General features: G+C 34.9%; 1 protein-coding gene across 2 annotated transcripts; it reads left to right on the forward strand.

The window, feature by feature from the left end:
* Nucleotides 1–1102: 1102 nt before the first annotated feature.
* Nucleotides 1103–26258, forward strand: LOC126678229 (nuclear pore complex protein NUP205). Of its 2 annotated transcripts, none has more exons than XM_050373136.2 (45): nucleotides 1103–1438; nucleotides 1525–1620; nucleotides 2265–2339; nucleotides 2443–2547; nucleotides 2730–2840; nucleotides 3491–3650; nucleotides 4676–4761; nucleotides 4994–5116; nucleotides 5204–5431; nucleotides 6416–6505; nucleotides 6788–6937; nucleotides 7204–7320; nucleotides 7397–7603; nucleotides 8380–8481; nucleotides 8588–8731; nucleotides 11245–11375; nucleotides 11455–11574; nucleotides 11825–11936; nucleotides 13230–13427; nucleotides 14381–14499; nucleotides 14956–15106; nucleotides 15201–15313; nucleotides 15405–15486; nucleotides 15605–15691; nucleotides 15814–15891; nucleotides 16102–16308; nucleotides 18215–18304; nucleotides 18400–18513; nucleotides 18629–18799; nucleotides 18901–18956; nucleotides 19030–19102; nucleotides 19196–19386; nucleotides 19502–19622; nucleotides 19702–19779; nucleotides 20198–20362; nucleotides 21413–21577; nucleotides 21657–21794; nucleotides 23308–23454; nucleotides 23680–23802; nucleotides 23904–23999; nucleotides 24132–24269; nucleotides 24380–24477; nucleotides 24709–24828; nucleotides 25245–25377; nucleotides 26018–26258. In XM_050373136.2, the coding sequence occupies exons 1-45, from the start codon at nucleotides 1298–1300 to the stop codon at nucleotides 26099–26101; spliced, it is 5634 nt and encodes a 1877-aa protein (XP_050229093.1). In that variant the 5' UTR covers nucleotides 1103–1297; the 3' UTR covers nucleotides 26102–26258. The 2 variants fall into 2 exon arrangements, with proteins under 2 accessions (XP_050229093.1, XP_050229098.1); XM_050373141.2 differs by having other exon boundaries at nucleotides 1104–1438; nucleotides 23311–23454.
* The last annotated feature ends 624 nt before the right edge of the window (nucleotides 26259–26882 follow it).

Here is a 26882-nt window from a genome sequence, read left to right on the forward strand (position 1 = left end):
TCTCCCGAAGTCCTCTCCGTCAAAAGTCACTGGAGGAGGAGTTGAGAGTTCTGTTGCTTTTCGTTTTCTTCGTGTCGTTTGATCCTTCAGGTTTACTCTTTCAGAAGTCATCTTCTTCAATGAGATTTGTTTTTGAGTTCAGAAAAGCTCCTTCTTTTGAAGTTTAGTTAAGCTTTTCCCACAGACGGCGCCAATTGATGGAGTCTGCCTTCTGAACCGGTGAGCGAACCTGCAAAACAGGGTAGAAGCTAACCGGACGGTGGTTGTCCGATTAACTCTCCGATGCTAAAGTCAGTTTAGAGCTTTGAGCAGCGTTTTTAGTATATGAATGTAATTGTGATTCTAGGCATACCTCGTGCTCCTTTTATAGTAGTCGAATATACCTAGTAGAGTTGTATTAGGTAGGTGAATCCTACTTTGTAGGGATTCGGCCGTATCTTAAGGATTCTCCTGATTTGTCGAGATCTACCTTAATCTGATAAGAGTCCTATTTAGGAACGTCTTCCTAAATAGTCTTATCTTCCTAAAGTAGAGCTTATCCTTCCATATGTAGTGTTTGTGTCCAAATAGGACAAGGTTTCCATATTTAGTCGTTTATCCGAATCCCGGACCTGACGCGCTCTTGGCGGATCATGTGGGATTCGGTCTTTATTAGTGTATTACCGAATCTTAGAGATTCAGTATCTCCTTCATATCTTTCCGTCTTCAGGGGGAGTTCGGTGTCGCCTGAGAGTGGATCTCCTGCAACTCGGCTCCATTATACTTACAGTAGGATTCGGTATCCATCAATAACTAATATAAATAAAACTTAACATTATATAGGAAACTGTACTTTTTAAAAAAATAAAAGGGGCAAATGCCCCTCTTATGATGCATGTGGCTCCGCCACTGGCTGCCCTAATGTTTTTCGAGTTCAAAAATGACTATAACATTATCAAAGTGGACGGAGGGTATATTTGTTCCACTTTGATAATATTAGGGTCATTTTTGGGACTCCAAAAAAATTAGGAGGCCAGGTAACCCTTTTTTTTTTCTTGTGGAAGCCAACGACATGGCGTTTATCAAACGCCACTTGCGCATCTTCATGAATTCAAATAAACAGAAAACAAAAATGATTTCCTTCAGAGCTACTAGGGCTTATATAGGGTTTTTCAATCCCTCCCTCCCAGTCACACTCCAGTCCTTCTAAGCCAAACAGAACCCATTAATTCCCGCCTAATTTTACAAATTCTGTGGCAGTAACAATTGAACGTCTATTTCTCTATTAGATTTCCAAAATAATTTGGTTTAATAGAAAATGGTATCGCCTAGGCAACTTCACTCGATAGTGGAATCCGCCCTTTTCAGTCCGTCGCCACCGTCTGCGGCGCAGAGAGTGGAGCTCTTGCACGCCATTCGCAGCTCTCTTCCTTCTCTCCAGAACCTCCTCTCCTATCCGGTACTGTGATTCACATTCTATTTTCTAAATTTTTAACTACATACTTAAATTTTGATAATGTTTTTGTTTGAATTGTTTTGTTTTAGCCTCCTAAAGCATCGGACCGTGCGCAAGTGCAGTCAAAAGAAGTTAGGTTACCGGATTCACCGCCAATTAAGTTAGATGATCAGGATATTCAGATTGTAAGTTTCTTCTGATTTTTTTTTTACTTTTTATAAAGTGTTTTAGAGGTATTAGGTTATGTTTTAATTTGTTAAGCGGTGACATTCTTAAGCCAGTGAAGGCTTGGCCTAATGGCCAAGTACTTCCAAGCGCACCAGGTCTGGGGTTCGAACCCCTATTCTCACTAACATAATCTAACGTAATTAGAATCTATCTATCAACCAAAAAAAATAACATACAAAATTTATCTAAAAAATGGAAGAATATCATTGGAATTGTGTTCTGTTTAGTCAGTTATTGTGTTGGAAAAGTCCATGGTTTGGTACATTTGAGTTCTTTTAGCATAAAAATACTACAAGGCATGCTGAATCAATCAAAGTTCGGATAAATGTGACATGAGTTGCAAGAACTGAATTAAATCCTGGCACATGATTTGCTCAAACAAGAACTAATGAATGAACATTTGACAAAGTGAGATATAGCCTTCTATTTTTAGGATTGGACACTGGCTGAGTGCAACATTAACCACAGTGTTGGAATTGTAGAAGTTGTTTATCTATAAGGCACCTGTAATCATTGTCAGAACTCGTGTTTTTCTTTCTTTGTTAATTATTAAATAAATATCTATCTTTCTTTCTCAAGTTTGTGTCATGTTGCATAACAGGCTTTGAAACTGAGTGATGACCTCCATCTCAACGAAATAGATTGTGTTCGATTGATTGTATCTGCCAACCAAGAGGTGGATATCTATTTTCTTTTTGCCTTGGATTTTACATTTACTTACTGCATATGTTTCAGCATGGCATCTGAATTTTTGAATTGCAATTTTCTTTTGTTTATAGTGGGGTTTAGTGGGACGAGAACCTTCAGAAATTTTGCGCCTTGCAGCAGGACTTTGGTACACTGAGAGAAGGGATCTTTTAACAGCCTTCTTTACTCTTTTAAGGGTACTCTCTTTCTCTCTCTCTGACTAGTCTGTTTGCGCATGTGTGTGTTTGTGGTGCTTGCAAATCCGTGTGGCTGCGGGGCATCCACATCCGTGTGGCGTACATGCGTATCTCTATGGTGTGCATGCGCTTGGTTCATCTTTTTAAGGCTTTCTTGGATTATGATACAATTTCCTTTGCAGGCTGTTGTGCTTGATCAGGGACTAGAACCTGACCTTATTATAGAGATTCAGAAGTTTCTGGAAGATCTTATAAATGGTGGGCTTAGACAGCGTTTGATTTCTCTGATAAAGGTTTGAATCTATGTGATGCTTTCTTTTGTATTATGCCTATTGGATACAAAATGATTTGTTTCTAGTCGACTTCCAATGCTAAGGGAGTTCAAACAGACCTAACAAAAGGAACTATTTATGAAACTATGTGTATGAGCATTGTTTCAGCTCGCAACTCTGCAAGATGCTGGCATATTATGGAAGCTTTCTCTAGAGGGTGATGCTCCTTAGGATAATTGAAAAGTGTCCTTTTGTCAGTGTTGATATTGTTTTTAAATCTTCCAGTAGTACAATATTATGCTTTAGCGTGTTGCTTTAAGTTTTTATATTGGTCTTGTTTTAGCTAAGAGTTTAAGCAACTGTTTTTTCTGTTAGCACTCTAATTTCTGTCTGTTGACTTTTAAATTTAAGATCACAAATTAGTATTCTCCTAGGAAAATGTCTTATGTGCTAATTTTCTTTATTCTTGATACTATTTTTTTGGTCTTTAACTAGTTTTCTTGATGTCATATAGTTTCTAAAGATTGGAAAGTTAGCTAGTTGTCGCTCATTAATTTGTTGCACATTCTATTGTCAAAGATTTCCACTTGCATTTTTGGCATTATAGATTGTTAGTACATATTTTATCTTTTTGCTTATTTATGAAGCAAATCAATTTTGTTTAATTCCAGGAACTTAATCGAGAAGAGCCTGGTGGATTAGGTGGGCCTCTATGTGAGCGTTATGTCCTTGACTCTAGAGGTGCTCTTACTGAGCGACGAGCTGTGGTTTATAAGGAGAGACATGTGCTCGGACACTGCCTTGTTCTCTCTGTTTTGGTAGTGCGAACAAGTAAGCTGCTACGCCTTTGTTTGACTTGTCTATTATTCTTAATACTATTTTCTATATCGAGCGTGGTGTTAGTCATATAGTTCATATGATCTTGTCCGTGAAGTGTGATTTTTGTGCACGCGATACTTGGTTTTGCAGCTCATGTATAGAGTAGCTTATTACCTTATACTTTAAGGGGTGAGCATCATTTTAAGGTTGAGGTAATGTAATTGATATAGAAAATAATATACCTAAAAGGGAAAGAGAATTTATAGAGGGAGCAAATGATACTTAGAAAAAAATAATGTGATTTGGAGACTAAACTGAAAATTACAGTTCGTGAACTTTTCACATTAAAGTCATTTATGTTTAATGTAGAATCTTGATTAACTAAATTGTTAATATACAATTTGGACTAAAGCTATTGGTGTTCTTGGAAACAAAATTAAGATCTTTTACGCATTTATTTGGTTTTCTTCAACCTGAACGCATATTAAGTAAATTCCAAAACTCGACCAGTTTTCATTAATTATTATGTGCCTGTACAGTTTAAATACATACAAAAAGGAGAGAAGAATGTATCTAAATGATTTTATATATGAAAAATGTAGCAGACGAGCTTATGTCTGTGCTAAGTCTATACAGAAGGACCGATGGAGCATTTCTTGATTGAAAGTTTATAGATAAGATATATGTATGTTAACATTTATACTAGGTTAGGTTTATAATGGATGGGGAACTTGCAATACAGAGCATCAAATGCATTCAATAGACTTAGATATTTTTTTAATTTGGCCTCCTTCCGTTAATTTTACCTTATGAAGTCCATCTCGTTTTCAGTCGTGTTCAATTGAAATATTCAGTTCTTTTGACATTGAATAGAACCTAATAAGCTTGCTGATCATCTGCAGATTCATTGTTCTGTTCTGTTTTTATCTTTACCTGATGTAATCGTGTTATTATTAGGGTCTGACTCGGAGACCTGCAAAGCGATAATAAAAAATGAAATTGATTATTATAACATCCATATCATTTGTTGCTTACAGGCCCAAAAGATGTAAAGGATGTTTTCTATGCCTTAAAAGATAGTGCAGCTGAGCTTATGGAGGTCAATGGAACTTTGAAACATCAGGCATGTCCTTGTTTTCTGTTGACCGAGTAATTTTATGGTCATTATATATATTGGTGGAACCTGGACCTTATCTAAAAGTATTTTTGTTAATTTGTTTTTTTTTTCTTCCCCTTATCAGAGTTTCATGAAGCTTTACATATGTGTACGCTCATATGATGTCTGATTGTGTTCTCATGTCCTTCAAATATGCTGCTGCCTTGCCAAATAATTCTTTATTATTTTTTCTTTGCAGATTACATTCAGCCTTCTTTTCACCCTTGTCATTGCTTTCATTTCAGATGCTCTGAGTGCATTACCTGATAAAGCATCTATCTTGTCTCATGATGCTTCCTTTAGAAAAGAATTTCATGAAATTGTAAGAGCATCAGTTTATGATTCTTTGTCCATTGTTGGTTAAATTTGAACTTTTCTGCAAGTTATTGAGAAATCTTGCATTGTCTAGGTGATGGTTATTGGAAATGATCCAACTGCGGAGGGCTTCATTGGCGGCGTAAGGCTTGCTTGGTCTGTCCATTTGATGTTAATTAATGATGTGATGGCTTCAAGGGAAGAAGTTTCAAACACTTCATCAAGTGATCTTGGCTATTTAAATTCATGCTTGGACTTCATATTCCTGAGCAATGTTTTCCAGTTTTTACTGGATAATGTTCTTCGAACTGCAGCTTATCAGGTCAGTCATCAGAATGCTTAGGGTTATATATTGTGAACAATATATTTGAACAAAGCATTTGCTTGCAAGTTGCAGCTGCTCTTGGTTTTGGAAACATGTATCAAAAAGTCAAGTTTCAAATTGGTTCTTGTTTTAAAGCCCTAACTTGATACATGTTGAAAGTGGGAGTATCCCATATTGGTTATGTGTGTGATTAGATATGTGTTTATATATCGGCTGGACATCTCTATTTAGTACCAATCGGTTTAAGATGGAATCTAACAATAAACTACCCAATACCTTGGGGTGGGGCGGAGGCTATCCATGTGGCTCAAAAATCAATCAGGTTGCTCTAATACCAGTTTTAAAGCCCGTGCCTAATACACAATTGCCCTAGTACCTTGGGTGGGGCAGAGTCTATCCACGTGGCCCAACAGTCAATCCCTTGGTACTAGTGGTAGCCAATACAAGCTCCTATGAACCACTCAAATCCACTACTCCTTTTCAATGTGGGATGGGGTGTCACACTTGCTATGAACTTATGGTTGTGCTTGATGCGCTTTACATTTCTGCTTTGCTATGGATTCCTTAAAATGGGTCTCATTTTGAGTAGGTTTGTTCATGCTAGAAGTGGATATTGTGAAGAATGTATGTATTCTCTTTTCCTTTTTCAGTTTCTCGTGGTCAAATAGTGATTTCTGGGTTAATGTTTTGACTTTTGTGTTATGCCATTCAATCCTGCATTTAGATTATGATGGAAATTTGCAGTGCATATGTTGCATTCTCCCTCTCTCTTTATTTTTCAATTCCTGTTTTTATGAAAAGTTGTGATTGCCCAGCATTTTTTGTTAGAGTTGGTCATTGATCATTATGCTTTCTTGGAGAATGTGATGCCAAGCCTGATTATACGCTGTTGCAAATTATAGCTCATTAAAACATATTCGTATCATATGCTCAATAAAAGTTTCAAATTACGATTAAGTGTTCTGTCAATTTGATCTACAGAATGATGATGAAGATATGATCTACATGTACAATGCCTATTTGCACAAGCTAACTACTTGCTTCTTATCTCATCCACTTGCTAGAGACAAGGTCAGTTGAACTTTCTCAAGTCTTCTTAAGTTTGCACGAGCAGTCAACAAGTGTCAAACAAATAGAGTAAATCTTCAATTTAACCAATTTTTAATCTTTGCAATCTGTTTAACACTTGGTTTTTGTGTGGAAAAGTAAATATCGCCTTGTGTAATTTTTTTATCCTTGTAGCCTTTTTAAATCTTATTCGTAGCATATTATGTGCATTCTTGAATATGCTATATTGTCTTGGTGTATTCTCATCATCAACTTGAGAAGCTTACTATAGGAATTTCTTAAAAGGTGAAAGAGTCAAAGGAGAAGGAAATGAGTGTGCTAAATACATATCGATTCTCTGCTTCACACGACAGCAACTTGCATTCTCAACAGCCTATTAAAAGTGGTCCTTTGCCATTTGTCTCTCTAATGGAGTTTGTGAGCGAGATTTATCAGGTTTGGTTATCTTATATGATGAAGTTTTAGGTCAGAAACTAATAAATGTCAGAGGAATCATGAAGTTCTGAAAATGTAAATGCTTCACATAATATTTTTGCTCAGTTTGATCTAATGGAATGTTAGTTGAAGGATATATTTAGGTATGCAAGTAGGATGTAGTGCATTCTAAGAAGAATATTAATAGAAAGCTTTTGTTAAGCATAATATTTATTTATTAGTTTTCTTTTCTCTTTTCAATGCCTCTGACTTTGTCCAATCTGTAGAAGGAACCAGACTTGTTGTCCGGCAATGATGTTTTATGGACATTTGTGAATTTCGCTGGAGAGGATCATACTAATTTCCAAACCCTGGTGGCTTTCTTGAAAATGCTGAGTACTTTGGTATGCAGCTTTTGTTTAGAATTTGTTACTGTTATAAAGGTTAGGCATCAGTGTTAATGTGGCAATGACTTTCTAGGCTTCTAGTCAAGAAGGCGCTGCAAAGGTTTATGAACTACTTCAGGGTAAAGCATTCCGCTCTGTTGGGTGGAATACTTTGTTTGACTGCTTAACAATCTATGCTGAGAAGTTTAAACAATCCCTCCAGACTGCTGGCGCCATGTTACCAGACATTCAGGAGGGAGACGCAAAAGCACTTGTTGCATATTTAAATGTTCTTCAGAAGGTATGCCATTTTTCAATATATCTTTTAGTATATAATTATTTCTTGTTCTTGTGCCTCTACGGCTGCTAATTACTTTTTGTGTTCAAAATAGAAATCGTTTGTAGCTTTAACATTGTTATAGATTTATCATCTAACATATTTTTACTGATGTGTGTTAGTTCTTTCTGGAGTTGTTTGCTATTCATCTTTTTATGATGCTGGTAAAGACTAAAGAATGAGAGCTAGAACTGAGTAATCTAACATAAAATTAATAAAGTTATTCCTTTTCTGAATTATGTATGTGTTTTTTTTGTGACTTCTCTTTAGCGACTATTATATATGCTACAATATAAATTTAGTCTCTTTAGTATTTTTTTGTTGAATGTTAAGAACACGTGAGGAATAGTTCGGCGTAAAGTTTAGAATTCAGAAAATGGTGGGAAAAATTTGGTCTGTTCACCTTTGATCATGTGGAGTTACAAGACATCTTTTTTCTGAAACTTACAAGACATTTGGTATCTAGGATTTCAGATAGTTAACATGAATTTCATGCTGAGGGCAAGCCTTTTGGCGCAATTGCTGAGTTAATTTCTTTGGACCTGTAGGTCATGTAAAAAAATGTTTCTATGTATGTGGGAGCTTATTTTGCCAGCGATAAATTCTCTTTGCTATTCTTTTGGTTTCTCAATTGATCATTGCTTGAGTGGTGCTAACTTCATTGTTTTCTAATTTCTTTGGATCACTTTTTTTTTTCCCACATTGTAATGGATTTGTTCTTGATTTGTCTTGTACGGCAGGTTATTGAAAATGGGCATCCCACTGAAAAAAAGAACTGGTTTCCTGACATTGAACCATTGTTCAAGCTCCTTAGTTATGAGAATGTTCCTCCTTATCTGAAGGTTGACATTTGTTTAGTATTTGAACAGTTGAAGGATCCACTTGAAGATTAGGGTTTCCAACTATTTGTCTTTCCCTTTCCTAAGTTAAAATGGTGTTCCTTTTCAGGGTGCCTTGCGGAATGCTATTACTACTTTTGTTCATGCCTTTCCATTCCTCAAAGACACTATTTGGAGTTATCTCGAGCAGTATGATTTGCCATTAGTAGTAGGCAGTCGTGATGGAAATAGTGCAAAACCAATGGCAGCACAGGTTTGTGTCAGTAGAATTTAAATTTAATTTTTGTAAATGAAATATTCTTCTACCCAAAATACATTAGGTATCATTTCTCGTGTTTGTTGCTAGTTTTCTCTTTTTGATTTGTGTAGTTAATTGTTTGACATGCTAGTTAATATTGTGTCAGTACTATATTCTAACTTGACCATTCATTTTGCTAACTTTTTGTGTGTGCATGATATGCTTGTATTATGATTTAAAAGAGCTCTTGCATGGGTTCTTATGTGTTGGCAATTGGGGCCAAGAATCTAGCACAGTTGCACTGTTAAGGTATAACAATTGCCACTTAATAATATCCATTCTTTGTTTTTAATCATGGCAAATATGTCTGTGCTAAATTATAATGAAAGTAAAGTTGCACATATTTGAATGAGACTTGCATGTGTGCCTATTTGTTAACAAGGGAATATGGAAGGAATAATGCTTGAACTCATGCTTTTGACTTACTTTTTCATAAAATCTTACTACATAAATGCATATATGAAATTCTGGTGCCTTCTACACTTATTTTCTTTATCTGCATTTCATTTTGTTATCTGTTTTTGATTGCTGCCCATACCACCTCTATGGTATTGGTTGGAGCAATGAGTATTGTTTTCTTTGTTCATTCCATTATGAGTGTCAAAAGAAGTTAATTAATTTGATTGTTATATTGGAAATATCGACGCTTTAATATGATAATCCATCTGTAATCGCATCATTACCCTGTGTTCCTTTTATTTCATGTTTTTGGATCGGTCAATTTAGCTAACCGTATTTTCTTCTCAAAGCTGAATATCAGTTAGTCTCTAGATATTGATGTTGTCATCAGGGTAGTCAAAAGCGCCTGCTTTGCGTGTCTAGGTGCAAAGGCGAGACGCTAATGACTGAAGGCGCCTCTACACTTGCCAGGCGAGCTCTTGGAGCGCTTTATCGAGCGCATAAGCGACCGCTTTTGACAAAACAAATGAATTTGGAAGTCTTTGACTCTTAAGAGTTAATTTTGGAATACTTTTTCAAAATTATTGATGGGATTTTACTCTAAACTAGGCATCCCTATTAAATAGTCTTGATTAATGGTTAATTTTTGTATTATTGACTTGCTATTAGTTAAATATCCCTTTTAATAGCCTAGATTAAGGGATTAGGAATTGTAAAAGGCAACTCTTGAAGAATTTAAATTTTTTAAAGTCTTAAAGTCGTCTAGGTTTCTATTTAAGTGTATTTGAAGAGTTTATCTTTTAGTGAAACACTTGCCTCAAAAATTAAAAACACACGATTGTCAAGCCAAAATAGGCGGTAGCCAGCCTCACTGTCTTTTGTTGAAACTTGTCATGATTATGGTTTTGCATGATACAATTTTTTAGGAAAATATTACTCCCTCCGTCCCATAAAGATAGAAAAAGTACCACCTTTTTTTGTCCCATAAAAATAGAAAAAGTGGAGTTAGTTATGTCAAAAATTATCAAAATACCCCTACATGCTTATCATAAAACATTAAATGCATATTTTGAAAAGATAAAAAAAAGGAGTTGTAAGTGCTATATTTAGTAAAGTGGCTTTGGAAAATGTACATAACTAATTGATTACAAAGGGTAATTTAGACAAATTATCACAAGTTACCTATAAATAACTACTTTCTTAATTCTTGTAAAATGGGTGCTTTTTCTATCTTTACGGGACGGAGGGAGTATATATTAGCTTTATGTTTATGGTTTATATATATATATATATATATATTTTAAAAATTTGCGCCTTACTTCACTCGGGCGAGCGCTTTTCTAGCGCCTTCCGCCTCAAGCAAAATATGGCTATCTCGCCTTTGAGTGCGCCTAACGCTTTTAACTACACTGGCTCCGACGCTAGGAATGAACTTTATTCTAAAGATGAAGGCTGGATCGGTAATTTCAGCTAACCATATTTTCATCTCAAAGTCGATTATAAATTAGTATCGAAATATAATCTTTTCACAGTTTTTCTTTCGTTGTTGAATTACGTGTTAATTATTTTTGTAGTAGTGCTTGCATTATAATATGAAGAAAGGGTCATTCCGGTCCTTGAACTTGTGCATTAGGGTCAATTAACTCACACTTTGACTATTTTAAACAATTAGGGACAATATTCTCTAATTTTAGGTCAATTGCTACCAAATTGGTTCATCACGGCCCGTGAATGCGTTCATTTTGTACAATTTTGGGGTTAAATGACCTAAAATTAGAGATTATTATCCCTAATTGATTAAAATGGCTAAGTGTGAGTTAATTGATCCGCACAAGTTGCGATGACCCTTTGCTCTTATAAAAATTACATGCCATGTTTGTACAATGGTCCAAGAAAGTCTCTTTGGAGCTGGATGTTGATGATGTAGGTTGTATTAAAGTAAAGGAGCATCAAGGATAATGAAACATTTATTGGTTTAGAAAGCCTGGTCAAATTATGGAGAACAATTAACATCACCTTGTTCCATTTGCAGCTGTCATATTTATTATTTTGAAAATTTGTTATGACAGGTTTATGATATGAGATATGAGTTAAATGAGATAGAAGCAAGAATAGAACGATATCCATCAACAATATCTTTCCTTAATCTTTTAAATGCTCTTATTGCGGAGGAAAAAGATGTAAGCGATAGAGGGCGAAGGTACTGGTAGATTTTTTTTTTTGTATTTCTATTTTGATTTATTTCTTTTTGCTAGCTAAAACATTTATGCCTTTTGCAGATTTATAGGCATCTCTTGCTTCATATGTGATGATGTGTTTGGGCATTTCCCTCAGAGAGCATATGCAGATTCTTGTGAGAAATGGCAGTTAGTTGTTGCTTGCCTTCAGCATTTTCACATGTGAGCGAACTGATCTATCTACTTTCGAGACCCTATTTCGCACGTCATATTAATTTTTCAGCTGCTATCCCAAACTTCTCCTTTCCTTCTAAAATTAATTGTTCTATTTGTGAGCTTTTCCTATTTCTATCCTGGTTTTTCCGGTTTCTAAGCTACCACTTCAATTTTAAAGTTGGTACTTCACAGATCAATTTCTAGGACAAACTAATCAGATGAATAGTTAATCATTTTTTTCTATATCATGGTGTAGGATGCTGAGCATGTATGAAATTGAAGATGAGGACATTGACAGTATTGCTGATCGATCACAGATGCGGCCATCTTCATTTGAGATGCAGCTTCCTGTCTTAGAATTGCTAAAAGTATGCGTTTGTTTCTATTGAAAGTAGTCAGCACCCTGAACATGGAATATTTTTTCATCTTTAGTTTGTCCAGAGCTCAATTGTGATATATTTATTTGATAAGTTTTTATAGTTAACTGTTGCATGGTGTTAAAAATAATTAACGTTTTTGGAGCTTGATTGCTCTCTGGTTTATTCTTGTTTGATTAATACCATTTTTCTTATGCCTAGCGTGTTGAAAATGAGTTGAGAATGGTATGTGCAAGTTCAACAGCTGAATCATCTGCCTGATCAGATGAGTTCAACCTATTTCTAGAAACCTCATTTAGCATATTTAATTTAGGTTATTGGACTGCAGTCAGAATTTGGCAATACAGATGCTTAGCGTACTCATAAAGTCTAAATATTGGCCATTGATTAGAATGTTATATGATGTCTGGAAGGAACAGAAATGGATAGTTATTTCATTTTTTGTTGCCTTTACAATTTAATTTTCATGTCAAGTTTTTAGCAGAACAGGGAATTTTTTGTTACTTGAGATTCTTGGGGAGTGAACGTGTTTTTCAAATTGCGCGATGCGTTTGTAACCTATTTTAATTTTCCTTTAGAATTTGTGATCTTTAACATCGAATTATGCTTCTTCCTTATGGCTTAGTACCATCATCTTCCAGAACTCATGATCACTATAGAGGTTTCTCATTTGTTATTATCAACCTTCAAATGGTTCATATTGATCCAAATTATCTGGAGAATATTTCATTTGTTTATTCATTGAACATGGTGTGTTACTTCCCCTGTGTGGAGACTAGAATATTGCGGTTGTCATTTTAGGTTTAGGCAGTTTTTATTTTATTTTGAAACAAGGAAGCTTAAGTTTACTGAGACAGTGTCTTCTTTCATCTATCTCCCTGTCATTCCTTGAATTCTTGATCATTTATGTATTTTAAACGTCTTAGTTTGATCTCTAAGTTCTATAAGTGGATATTTGTTTTTTTTTGCGTTGTTTAGAAAGAAATGGTTTTAAAATATTGCGAAGACTGAAGACAATCCTCTTTTTCTCTCCTTCATATTGATTTATAATGTAGCAAGATGCCAAGGCTATATTATCTCCTTGTCCGGCGATGTTATTTCTGTATTTAGGAATTTCATTTTGACTTTTGGCTTGGATGGTTATCCTTTAAATGATATGACTATTTTGTTTCGTTTAAGTATTTTGGCTATATCTGCATTATACTTGCTCTTGCGCTATATGCTTAAAGATTTGCTTGAGCTACATAGCTTATTTAATTATCTTATTCTAAAATTCTTTGGCAGGATTTCATGAGTGGGAAGACGGTTTTCCGCAATCTTATGGCAATTCTTCTTCTTGGGGTCAATTTGATCATCACTGAACGAACCAGTCAAATTCATGGACGACTTCTGGAGAAGGCTGTGCAACTTTCTTTGGAAATCATTATTCTTGTTTTGGAAAAAGATTTAGTTGTTTCTGATTACTGGCGTCCTATGTACCATGTATCTCTCTCTCTCTCTCTCTTTGCATTTTTGTTTTCTGAATACGTTTGGTCAGTGGTTAGTTTTTAAGTTTGTTTTGATGAGATTTTAGGTCCTTTTCTTGGAGTTATTTCCTCAGCATTGTTGATTATGATTTCCAAAAGTATCCAACTGGTGATAAGTAATCATTTGTTAGATGATCTCTCCAATTTCATACTCAAGTTGCTGGCCTCCTATTATTTTGGTCTATCTCATGCCATCATCTATTACTTAATTTCACTCCATTTTTCTCATTCTGCCAGCTCGTGAATAGTCTTTCTTGATAATCATCTGATCATCTTCAAAAAATGTTGTCTTCTGTCCAACAGTATGCCTAACCATTGTATATATGAGGACTTATGCTTACGTCATGCAACTAGAAATGGATGTTTGTTCATTTATTGATGTATTCTAGCCATGCTAATTAGCAAAATGTTCCTAGGTATAATTTGTGAGCTTGTTTTATAGCTGTTGAAGTGGGAAATCCCACATTGTTTGTGTGTGTGAATGGACATGTGTTTAAATATTGGTTGGGCCCTCCACTTAACACCAATTGGTTTTAAGATGGAATCTAACACCACCAATTGGTTTTATTTTATGTTGCTGTTTAATCTCATTTTTGTTTTTTGGTTCGATTGCTTGGTATTAGGACACAATCATGTGTTTGCTGCCTCCTTTTACTTCTATTGATTTAAATATTGTCATCTCCTCTGTACCTTAATTATTGCTGTAGTGAGCACCCTAAAGAGGCTAGCTTACATAACCCAGGAAGAACTATGCATAATGCCTTGTCAGCATTTAGACAAATAGCGATTTACTTTGGTGCTTGCTTCAAAGAGAGTTTGAGAATCTAGTTTGTTATATTTACTTGTGCGCAACACCCGTCAAATAATATTCTTATAACTTGCTATCCCTTCCTCTTTCGTGTGCTGCAGCCCTTGGATGTTATACTTTCTCAAGATCATAATCAAATTGTAGCATTGTTAGAGTATGTCAGATATGATTTTCTACAGCAAATTCAACTTTCCTCTATTAAAATTATGACCATTTTGAGGTATTCTCTCCGCTTTAACATTTTTCATCTGTATTGTCATGACTGAAAATTAGTTTCTGATATGTACTTCTGCAGGTATATGCATTCATATATCTTGCATACGTAGATCTCTTTGTATTTGTATGCATCAAGATGTTAGAGGTGGTTTGAGTCCTGGGCGGACCCAGGCATGTAGTCTGAAGGGGCTTCCGCCGCCTCAACCTTTTCTTTTACAAAAGCCCTCCTTAACTTTTTTTTTTAAAAAATATAGTCATTTTTATACAATTAGCCCCCCCTCCCCCCAAAAAAAATTGTACGATTAAGCCTCCCGTTCCACAAAAGCTAGTTCCGCCCCTAGTTGGTGGTGCTGTGGTTCAGTGGTTTTCTTTTCTTCTGTTTATGGGTTTTTTTATTGGTTATTGCATCACTGTGTTTTTCCATAAAGCTTCAATACTCGACTTGTTACTTGGATGTCAGTGCTCGCATGGTCGGGCTTGTACAGTTACTGCTAAAGTCCAATTCTGCAAACTGTCTGGTTGAAGATTATGCAGCCTGTCTTGAGCTGCGTTCCGAAGAGTGCCAGGTTATAGAAAACAGTGCTAGTGACCCAGGAGTTCTAATAATGCAAGTAAGTCTAGTTCCTATTTTGTTGACAAAAACGCTGAATGTTCAATTCTCTTTACACAATGTTTTTTTTCTTAATCTCATATATTTGTTTGCAGCTTCTGATAGATAATATTAGTAGGCCGGCTCCCAATATTACACATTTACTGCTCAAATTTGATCTTGACGCCTCAGTTGAAAGATCGGTTCTGCAGCCAAAATTTCACTACAGGTTTTGCCTGTTTTAAACATTCCAAGTGTTTCCAGGATAGGCATAGTATATTGTATTGGCTCATTTGCTGAATTTGTTGTTTCTCTTCTAGTTGCTTGAAGGTCATTCTTGAAATATTGGACAAAGTATCAAAGCCAGAAATAAACGCACTGCTCCACGAGTTTGGTTTTCAGGTTGGAAATTTCATCTAGTGATATTGAATTGTTGTGTGTAATAGTACACTATCTTTCGTCCTATGACTTGTTTAACTTTCTGGTGTGAAAGAAAGATTTATCTGTTTCCTTCATGCAGCTCCTCAATGAGCTGTGCGTGGATCCATTAACATGTGGCCCTATCATGGACTTGTTGTGCAATAAAAATTACCAATTCTTTGTGAAGGTATGTCATTGACCTCAATTTCTGATATAAGCTATTAGATGCCACCATCGTTTTTAATGACAATTTTAAATATTTTTCCTCAATTTGCATTTCTAAAATAGTGTCTACTTTACTCATGACAGCATCTTGAAACTATTGGCGTTGCTTCCCTTCCTAAACGAAATAGCAACCAGCCACTTCGCATCAGTTCTCTTCACCAGGTATCTTCTGTTTGCATTACTGAACTTTGATGCCTAACAAATCTCTTATTATTAGTGGTGCATTGTGCCCAAGGGAACACACTGTGAATAGAGGCTTGGGATCTTCTTCTTTTGCATTAGGTGGTCACTAGTTCGAACCTCCTTGGGGGCATGCAGGGGGTTGTTTGCAAAGCTAATTCAAGTTAGTTTCTTTATGATGGCCTTTTCCAGAGAGCATGGCTGTTGAAGCTTTTAGCTATAGAGTTGCATTCTGGTGATATGGGCAGCGCCGCTCATAGAGAAGCCTGTCAGAGTATAGTAGCTCATCTTTTTGGAAGACAAATAGTTGACATTGGATCTGATTGTGTAGTTTCTAATTCATTCAGTCCTCGAAATGGCATTGAACATGCTGGAACACGAGCAATAAGTAAGAGCAAGGTATGGTTTGGCCACTTATCGCTTGTTCATGTCTATTTTGTCACTTGTTTAGGTTATTTCAGGACCCAATAGATATGGTTGACCAAATTTTGCTTCGAGTAATTTAAGCTTCCTCTTGGTATTGTTTACATTTACAATTTTGTTTGTGATTCTTATTAAATTTTCGTCAATTCGTAATCTAATTCTTGAGCTGTAGACTTATATTTTAGTGACGAAAGTGAAACACTCTGGTAATTCTGTTGTGACTCCCGACTAAATTTCTATACAAAGTTCAGTTATCTGATATTGTAAATGACTTCTGATAACATTTCTTTGCTGCTAGACCATCTTGGAAGTACTTTTCAACCAAATACTTCTCGTATTTGTCATGCACAACTTTTTCAAGTCACACCTTGCTTTTGATTTATTCTACTTCTACTAGTGATTGCCTCCTTGAGTGGTTTAGCAGTTGTTTACACAATGTACGAGTAATTTTAATCTAAAGAATCAACAATGAATGGTAATTTATTTTTGTATCAAGTTCTTAAGAATTGAAATAAAAAATTTGTTTGTCCAGTGTCTGTGTATAATGGACTTATGCCAGTGTGTATTTGGATCAGCATCTCTGTTGGTGTTGAATGTGAGAAGGGATCATTAAAGAAAATGGTTCTCTCTTTCGTTGTAATTTGTTCATTTCCTATCTTTTTTTTATTCTTATCATATAAAAAATCATATCAGGATTTTTTTTTGAATAAAGTGATTTTTATGCTATTACATGTTTTGGTGACTATCCATGTCAATAGACATACTAGGTATTGTGGTGCCTTTTGGGAGGGATTTTGGAATAATAGTCTCCTTGGAGCTAATTGTTTTGCATGCGCCAGTAGATGTGGAACTTCTTAGGTCAATGATTGATTATGCTTGGAAGTTCCTATTAATTCCCCTCTATGCTTGCAGTTAAGTTAGTTACCTTGCATTAGCTAATCAAAATAGATGCAAGCATTTCTCATTACAGGGATTGGCTAGGTTAGAGTGACCAATTTGAGCGACTACTTATACAAGCTGAAACTGCAAAGATAATCTCTACCTCCCTGACTAGTTGACCATTATGGATGTCCACCAACCGTTCCTGTAATTATTTTTTCTTAGCAGTTGGCACAGCTGGTGAATCATTTTTGACTTTTGAATCTGTCTCCCTTATTGTCAAGTTTTCTATACCAAGCTGCTTGTAAATTCAAAATTTGAAGCTTAAGCTAGATAAGCATGTCCTTGTCCATTGAACTAAAATAGTATAAGATTAATTTGTAAAGTTCTTTGTGCTTTTTTGCACATAACTATCTTTCGAATTATAGAGCTTCCATAAACCCCTATCTTTTGTTTTAAGCGGAGGCTCTTGGGCATAAATATCTTAATATCTTCTTTTTGAGTTTTTTATTGTCTTATAGCCTTCTCCAGAGCCTTCTCTTTTCCTCTACTAAAATAATCGGTGTTTTTGGTTGGTTCCTATGCTATGTTTGATCAAGACTTTCAAGACTTCAAGTTTTATTTTTCATCTTTTCCGGTTGTACTCCTTTTTTATTTCTCTGTATTAGTGAGGATCAGTCACATTTGTGATTTAACCAATAGGGCTATATGTCTAGTGCTCAGACTTAGTAATTTGTAGTGAATGTCAAGATATTGTTGTGTATCATGGATTCTTTTGGAGGATAAAGTGAAAACTTGAAGTAGTATTATGAAGGTGATATTAATGTTTTAGTAACTCTTCCTGGCTTTAATTGTCTTTATTCTCATGAAATATCACGATTTTAATTTATTATGGGTATCAAGCATTAATGGATTATTCTTCAAATCAACACTGTTTTGTAACTTTCTTGTAGATTTAATAGTGCAAAAAAAAAGAAAGATCAGTTGCATTTTTTTTATTCAGGTGCTAGAGTTGCTTGAGGTAGTACAGTTTAGACACCCAGACACTGTGAAGCTTTCTCAGATTGTCTGTAATATGAAGTATGACTTGCTGGTAAGATCTTAGTATATCAAACTGGTCTTGAAGCAGTGCTCCTGATATCGTTTCTACTTTCTTGTGTAAGACCTTTCATTTTGGGTGTTTTTTAGGCAGAGGACATACTTGGAGATCCAACAGCATCTGGAAAGGGTGGTATCTATTATTACTCAGAGCGAGGTGATCGTCTGGTTGACCTAGCTTGTTTCCGAGATAAACTTTGGCAGGTCAATTTTGTGATTAATTGATTCCACAGATTGATTTCTGTATTTCCCCCCCCCCCCTTAAAAATTCTCACTTGCAAATTTTCATAAAGGATGCTGGTGTTTTTTTCCTGCTCAGAGATTTAATTCAGTGTATCACGAGTTGAGTAACCTTGATGGTGAAGCTGAAATCAATGATGTAAGGGAGGCCATTCAGCAGTTGTTAAGATGGGGATGGAAATATAATAAGAACCTCGAGGAACAAGCTGCCCAACTTCATATGTTAACTGGCTGGTCACAGATTGTGGAGGTCCACTATTTTTCATAGATTCATTTTTGGTTTCTTTTAATTGGTATAATTGAAATTCTACATCTAATGGTAATTGACAGTCTCTAACTCTGCCTTCTCAGGTGTCTGCATCAAGAAGAATATCCTCTCTGGAAAATCGATCTGAAATCTTATATCAGTGGGTCACTTGTGTTTGCTTATTTTCTTTCCTTTAGGGGTGTTTACTAACTGCTTTGTCTAATCGTTGGCAGGGTTCTGGATGGATCACTGAGTGCTTCTGCTTCTCCAGACTGTTCTTTGAGGATGACATTCATATTGAGTCAGGTATGATCTGTCACTGAAAACTTTCCTTTTCAATGTAACAAATCAGGCCATCTAGTTTCTAATCTGGTTTAGTTTCTCTTCAAATGTTTATAGGTTGCTCTTACATGCATGGCTAAATTACGCGATGAAAGATTTCTTTGCCCTGGCGGATTAAATTCTGATAATATCACTGGTCTTGATATTGTTATGGTGAAGCAATTGTCAAATGGTGCTTGTCATTCTATTTTGTTTAAGCTTATAATGGCAATTATAAGAAATGAATCTTCAGAGGCCTTAAGGAGACGGTATGGTTTTAATGTAGGAAGATGGTGCTGTTATTTCAGTTTAACCTTTCCTTGTGGGATTCTGACCTTCAGTGTGTGTGTGCATGGCACATGCATGTTGTTTGGGTGTGTACAGCCAATATGCCTTGCTGCTTAGCTATTTTCAGTACTGTCGGCACACAATTGATCCAGATGTTCCATCAGCAGTTATGCAATTCTTGCTGCTTACTGAGCATGATAGCGAAGATCTTCATAAGGTGTGCTGGCTTACTACTCTGATGCTACTGTTTTTTTTTAAAAAAAAAATATGAATTGTGCCTTTTTCCTTGTATCCAGATCAATGGAGAACAGGCTGAACTAGCTCGTGCCAATTTTTCCATATTAAGAAAAGAAGCTCAGGCCTTCTTAGATTTGGTAGGTATCCTACTATTATACAAATATGGAAGCTAGTTGAAACATGATAAAACCATTGCTATTCATGCTATCATTATTTTATAAGCTTGTGTAGATGGATGGTAATGGGAGTGGGCTTGAGATTTGCTTGATTAAATAAGTTTGCTCAAGAGGCTATGACTACGGGCTTGTTCATAATCTTCATAAAATTCATTTTGGTTGAATTGCAATTTAAAGTGTTATTTGTTCTCCTTAAACAAAATGTTGCATTAGTTCTAATCAAGTTTTTGCATCACTTTTTCCTCTTGAGTTTCTATCACCAGCAAGGATTTCATGTTCCGCTTGTTCTCTAATGCAATCCTAGAATGTCTTATTATGTCTATTGCTCTTATTGCATATGGTATCTCCTTTCACAAAATGTTTGTTCTTAAACTTTCAGGTTATAAAGGACGCGATACAAGGTAGTGAACTTGGGAAGACAATAGCACTCTATGTGCTTGATTCATTGATTTGTATTGACCATGAGAAATATTTCTTAAGTCAACTTCAAAGTAGAGGATTTCTGCGGTCTTGCCTGATGAGCATCAGCAATGTTTCATATCAGGTGTTGCTTTTCTACCACATCTTTGGATTGATGGGCAGTATTTATTTCTTATTTTAATCTTTTACTCTAGTGGCAGGTGCAGTCCCCGTGCTGCAATATCTAATACATTTTTTATGTAAATATTTATTCACTAAAAGTCAAATTCTTTCTCTAATAAAGATAAATTGGATATTGATAACTGTCTAAGCTTGCACAATAATTTTTGGCAGAGAGCCTGTCATCGGTGGCTATTTTTCCCTTAGCAAAAACAAATTCTAAGGGAAGAAAGTAATTCATTTGTATAATAATATTAAGGGTTAATTACTATTACCCCCATGAGGTTTGGTTCGAAATACTACTTCCCCCATGAGTTTTAAAAAGTCAACTGTTTACCCCCTGATATTTGTGTTTTCTTAACTACCCCCCTGATAAGGGGGTTTTAGTTAGCTGAAACATAAAACTCAGGAGGGAAATAGTCAATTTTTAAAACTCATGGGGGAAGTAGTATTTCGGACCAAACCTTATGGGGGCAATAGTAATTAACCCTAATATTTATTCTTAATACATGCTGGTTTACTATTCTGATCTTGCTACTCAATTTTAATCATTAAGAATCTGTATGTATTTGTGGTATAGATCTCTAATATACTTCAATTTGCTCACATTTTCAAACATGTAAAAACGTTTATATCATCAGAATCCCACCTATTCAGGGTCTTGGGAGTAACAAAAAAGTTTCATGATGTTTTGCTTAACATCTGAAAAAAATACACTTCTAATTGTCAGCCAAAGCAGCACTCAAATAAGAAGGAAAAGAATGAAAAGACTGCCAATACATCCTAGATACTTTACAAATAGAAATAAACTTTATTATATAGTCCACAACCTCTTAATGGGGTGAAAGTTATTTTGGTAATTATTCTATCTTTGGCATATTTGTTGCTTGAGTAGACTTTTGAAGACTGGTCTTTTTCTTCATAAAATTGAAAGTTCTTAAGTGCATATCAAACATGATATACTTGAAATTTATCAGTGCTAGCTGGGCTGATGTATCTGCATATTTCTATTCAGGATGTGGGACATTCTCTAAACTCATTGCAGAGAGCATGCACTGTTGAGGCTGAGCTGGCATTACTCTTGAGAATTAGTCACAAGTATTGGAAATCCGGGGCCCAAGTTTTATTTTCCATGAACACTCTGGAGCATATCACTTCATGCAGGGCAGTCAATTTACAGGTGATAGTAATTTCAAACTGCCCATGGTCTTGTTTTGTTGTACTGAAGTTTATATAAACTATAGTTAAATGCCTAGCAGGGAAGCTTGAGGCGCCTTGATCCAAAGCTTCGACGAGATGTGGCTATGGATATTGACAAGCAACGAATTATAATAACTCTAATATTGAGATTGGTGTTTTCTTTGACGTCATTAGTGGAAACATCTGATATTTTTGAGGTTAGGCTTTCTTGTTTTAAACAATGTTTTCTAGACAGTATGTTTTCTAGTTATGATGATTTTTCTGTCCTAGCATTTATGGTTTTGGTTTTACCCTGCCCCAAATCTATATCTTGCACCCATACTTTTATGTTATATCATGTATGTGTACTTGTTTTGCCTTGCACATATCTAATATTATCTTACATGTGTATTTACATAATGCACATGCACATATCTAATATTATCTTACATGTGTATTTACATAATGCACATGCACATATCTAAAATACTTGTACTTCATCAATATCAAATGTTCAAATTTATGGACACCTAAACTTTCACATATACAAGGACTTGGAAGATTTTAACTTGGTTATAGAGTTACTTTGAACTGAAAATTGCAGGTCTCTTTTAGCTTACATAGTTAATCATTTTCTTGTATAATGGTCTGCTTTTTAGAAACTCATGATTACTAGAGAAAATTTTGTTATTGTTCTTTTAATGCAGCTAATCTACAGAACCACAAGAGTGACGTGTTAGGTAAGAAATTCATGGGGAACTAATAATGAATATAGGTCTCACATTCTATTATAATTGCTCACTGAGTGGTAGCTGTCTCTAGACAGAACCAGTGTACTTTGAGGATTCTGAATTTTTTTGCATGAAATCAAGGATGCAATAAAAGTAAAATAATATATTCAGGTAAGGTTTGAAAATATTAATAAAAGCACAGAATCTTATGTAGATCTAGCATTTTTAAGTAATTGTAGGTTCTTTTCTTATTCTTGGTTGCCTCTTGCTTAAATCTAGCGCAAATTGCAAAAGCCTTATTAATTTGTTTTCCATTTCCCCTTGTTTGTTAAGGAAAACAAAGCGATGATATCATCATCTTAAATTCTACAGGCATCATCCTTGGGCAAATAATCGCTTACTAGTTGAAAAATTAATTTTTCTGGACTAGGCAATGAGGACTACATAGTAACTGAGTGGGCCATATCTGGGGCATTGCATGCTCTAAATATGACTTTGAACTTATTTAAAATATTGAGCCTTCTTATTACTGCTTGGTGTAGGCTCGCCTGTCTATCAAGTTCAATCCAGCCTTTTTACTAACAATGACCTATACCAACACTTAAACAACACCATAATGACCTTGTTTTGAGCCACTGCAAACTAAGCTCTACCTTTCACATTACTATCTTATATATAAACCAAGATCTGTTACATAATGCATCAATATTTTCTTGACCTAAATAATATAAATGAGCTTTACGAAGCCAAACATCAAGATTTTATGTATTTGTTTAATTATTGCAGGTTGAATTATTGTATAAGCCTGTCTAAATAATTTTTTAATTGAAAGTTTGGAACAATTTAACTCTCTTTTCACATGCATTTTGCTAGAGGTTTATCATTTATGCTAATACTTGAATTTTCTCTTGCTGTTCTTTGTCCTTTTTCCAAAAAAATTCATGATTTTTTGTATGTTATGCGCACAAATATGGCTGAGCTGATTTCCCCGTGTATGTAGCAGGTGAAGAACAAAATTGTTCGTGAAGTTATAGATTTTGTTAAAGGACATCAATTACTATTTGATCAGATACTTCGAGAAGATATCCATGAAGCTGATGATTTAACAATGGAGCAAATAAATCTTGTTGTTGGCATACTCAGCAAGGTAAGGGTCATTGAGAAAATAAAAAGTATATTGTAAAGTAGTGAAATAAAATGGCCATCTTTACTGCAATTAGGGTGGTATTGTTTATCTGATGATTTGGCTGTTAGACACCGAGATCAATGTGAATGGCCCTAAAAATAATCATCTCTTGCATTAGAAATTCCCACTTCTATTATCAGGAAAACCAATTTTGTGGTTCTGAATTTTTCATTTCCTTGTTTGTAGGTATGGCCTTACGAGGAGAGTGATGAGTGTGGTTTTGTTCAAGGTCTTTTCAGCATGATGTATACTCTTTTCTCTTTAGAGTCGGCAATACCTACTTTGGGCAGAACAGTACAATCTTTAGAGGTATTCCATGTCTTTTTTGGACTGATCATTTTAAATAGAGTTCTGATCCATGTGTTGATTATTTATTTAATTGGTTTTATCATTATCTGAAATATTCTCAGAGTAAGAGGACCTTAGAACTCAAAACATTTCTGTTGTGCGCCAGTCTGAGCTCTTATCTGTATTTTCTGGTCACGAAGAAATCTCTGAGACTCCAGGTATTTTTGCAGAAATTAAGCATTGATTTCTTTATCATATAGTTATATGGTAGTTGCAAAGTATTTAGTCGGAGTATGCTTAATGAATATAGAGATAATCAGATAACCAATGCATGGTCAACATGATGACAGGTTTTGGACCGGTCTCTAGACTACCATTCTCCTGCTGGGCTGCAGCTGCCCACATTATCTTCGCTTGGTTGTCTTCTTAATTCCGTGACAACTTCTCTTGAAAGAGCTGCTGAGGAAAAATCCTTGCTATATAATAAGGTGTAGTGGCTTTAAACAAAACTAACCTTTCCTGTTTTCTGTTCTTGTTGCTTTTGGCCACTTTTGGTCTTTAGTTAAAAAAAAATGCTAATTGTATATTTTTTTTGCAGATTCAAGATATAAATGAGTTATCAAGGCAAGAGGTGGATGAAATTATCAACATGTGTGTTCGGAGCAAATGTGCATCATCTGATGATATACAGAAAAGGTACTGCTCTGCTTTTTATATGATTTGTTTTGTAATTTAATATATCCATTTTTTCTTATAAGTGAATGAGTTAGGTACTTGATTACACATTTTAATGTCTTCATATGATGTGATTAATTTCTGCATCCTGACCGCTGGAAGTGATCACTGTCATCTTTAAAAACTGCTCATCTTTAAACTGCTCGTCTTTTTCAAAAATCTTAATGATTATTGGTTTCTCTTATTTTACAGGAGGTATATTGCAATGGTGGAAATGTGCCAGGTTGCTGGCAATAGAGATCAGCTGATTACCGTATTACTTCCACTTGCAGAACAAGTGTTAAATATTATCCTTGCTCACTTTCAAGACAGGTTAATATAATTTCATTTGACATTTTGCCTTTTCTTTCTCTATGAGTTATGTAAACACTTATTTAGTGGTAGCTGTTGGAGGTTATTATAAAGTATTGCTGCGAGATTTTCAGCTCATTTGCATCAAACAGTTATCCTTTATGCATTATGGACTTCTGGATGGCTTGATGTGTTCAGCCTTATTCATTAGCAGCATTATGTTTCTATTAGTCTATTAGATGTCCACAGTGCTGCAATCTTATAGTTTACTAATACTTGCCCCTCTATTTCCTATTCTGGTGGAGCCAATTTATTTTTTTGTGCTCTGTTATGTGAAGCCTTTGGTACTATTTAGCTCAGCTTGACTGGTTGATGATTGACAAGTCATTTTGATATTAGAAATTGAAGTTATGACATTGATATATTCTTCTTGGCAGCTCTGTATCAACTGATACTGATGGAGATATGAAAGCAATTACATATGGTGCTAAGTCAGACTGCACGCAGGAGACATCTTCATTTAGTGGAAAACTAGTTTTCACTTTAGAACGACTTGAACTATTAAGCGAGGTATGCTGTTCTTGTATTATTTATATGTTGTGGGCATTCAAAGAATTTAGATATTGTTGCAATGGGGCAATTGAAACTAAGGAATGAGATCATACGATCATGAGCTATATTAGAAGGCGTCTTCTGCATTTATTATTAATCTAGAGGTACATTAATAGAATTATTTCTATTAGATAGTAAATTGACATTGTTCAGCTGCTTCTTTTTCTTTCAAGGAAAAGAGAATTACTGACTTAGGACTATAGGTTTTTTGGCTATCAGTTCTGATCACTTTACTGTCCTATTGCTCAAAGAGTACAACTATTTCTCACGAGTCGGTTTTTGGGGCTTAGATCTGGGGTGGTTTTAGTTTAAATTGGCATCAACATCCTCATTTCACTAATTTATTTAGATTTTAGTACCTGCAGTGCAGAAACAAATGCTGAAACGGGAAATGCCAAAACAAAAAGTGGCTAAACATTTTTTTTTTTTACAAGAATAGGTTATAAATAGATCTTAGAGTTTACTAAGCATTTTCAAAAAAAAGAAATGAAAACGAAATGTTGAAACCTATGACTGAAGAAAGTTTTTGTGCACTGTAGGATTTTAGAGTTATTTTGGGTGATATTGGCATAATCTTAATAGTTGTTACTTGTTACAGGAGAAAGTTGGCCGCAATCTGAAGGTGTTCCGCAGATTAGTGGCATCGCTCAAAGAAATTTCAATCCAGAAAATGTCCTTGTAAGTTCGCAGGCAGTGAGTCTTTTAATTTTATTCCTTGTAAATTTTAGGTCCGAGATAAAAATTTGTCCAGAAACCATGCCAACATTGGGCATGATTGTTGTAAAATGTGCTATCATTTTTTTTTGGAATTCAAAATGTACAATCATATTATTCTTGTATTTGCTTGTCTCCATGTTCTGCCTTCTTTATGTATGCTCAATTTTCTAGCTAGAAGTCTTTTTGGGCTATACATTGTACATTTATTCTTGATGAGATAAATGTGAATTACTACTAGTTTCATATCTGGAAAAATAATTAATTATACATATTTTATAATTTCAATATGTAGAAACATTCCGTGTAATGTGTTTTGATAATTTAAAATAATAATAATAAAAAAATTCAAGTCCATTTATATGTTGAATAAATAATTCTATTTGATCTCTCTCTTTTCTCTTTAAACAAACCCTAGCCGCCAAGAGATTTCTTCTTATTTTTTTTCCGGTTGCCGTCAATAGTCTTGATTTTATTTGTTGACGGTAGCCATCCCTTTATTTATATTATTTAATTTTCATAAAATACAATAAATAGCGACTCTTTTTTATTTTTTTTCTTAATGGATTAAAATCTATCAAAGAAGCGCAATTCATTCACCAAGAAGTGAAGATAGATTGAATATTTTTCAACAACAAAATGGAATTGTTTATGAGCTATATTAGTTTTATTTGTTTTTCATTGTTTGTCTTTATTCTGAATGTTTTATGTTGTCCTTTTTTTATGAAAGGTTTATTGTCCTTTCTCTG

The sequence above is a fragment of the Mercurialis annua genome, linkage group LG1-X, assembly GCF_937616625.2.
Source record: "Mercurialis annua linkage group LG1-X, ddMerAnnu1.2, whole genome shotgun sequence".
Taxonomy (NCBI): Eukaryota; Viridiplantae; Streptophyta; class Magnoliopsida; order Malpighiales; family Euphorbiaceae; genus Mercurialis; species Mercurialis annua.

Bases quoted from the DNA above. Each gene is read 5' to 3' on its own strand.
- LOC126678229 (XM_050373136.2), top strand. From the start codon at position 1,298: ATGGTATCGCCTAGGCAACTTCACTCGATAGTGGAATCCGCCCTTTTC. The intron at 5,117-5,203 runs GTAAGAGCATCA...TGCATTGTCTAG, and splicing joins GAAAAGAATTTCATGAAATT to GTGATGGTTATTGGAAATGA. The intron at 15,107-15,200 runs GTAAGTCTAGTT...ATTTGTTTGCAG, and splicing joins CAGGAGTTCTAATAATGCAA to CTTCTGATAGATAATATTAG.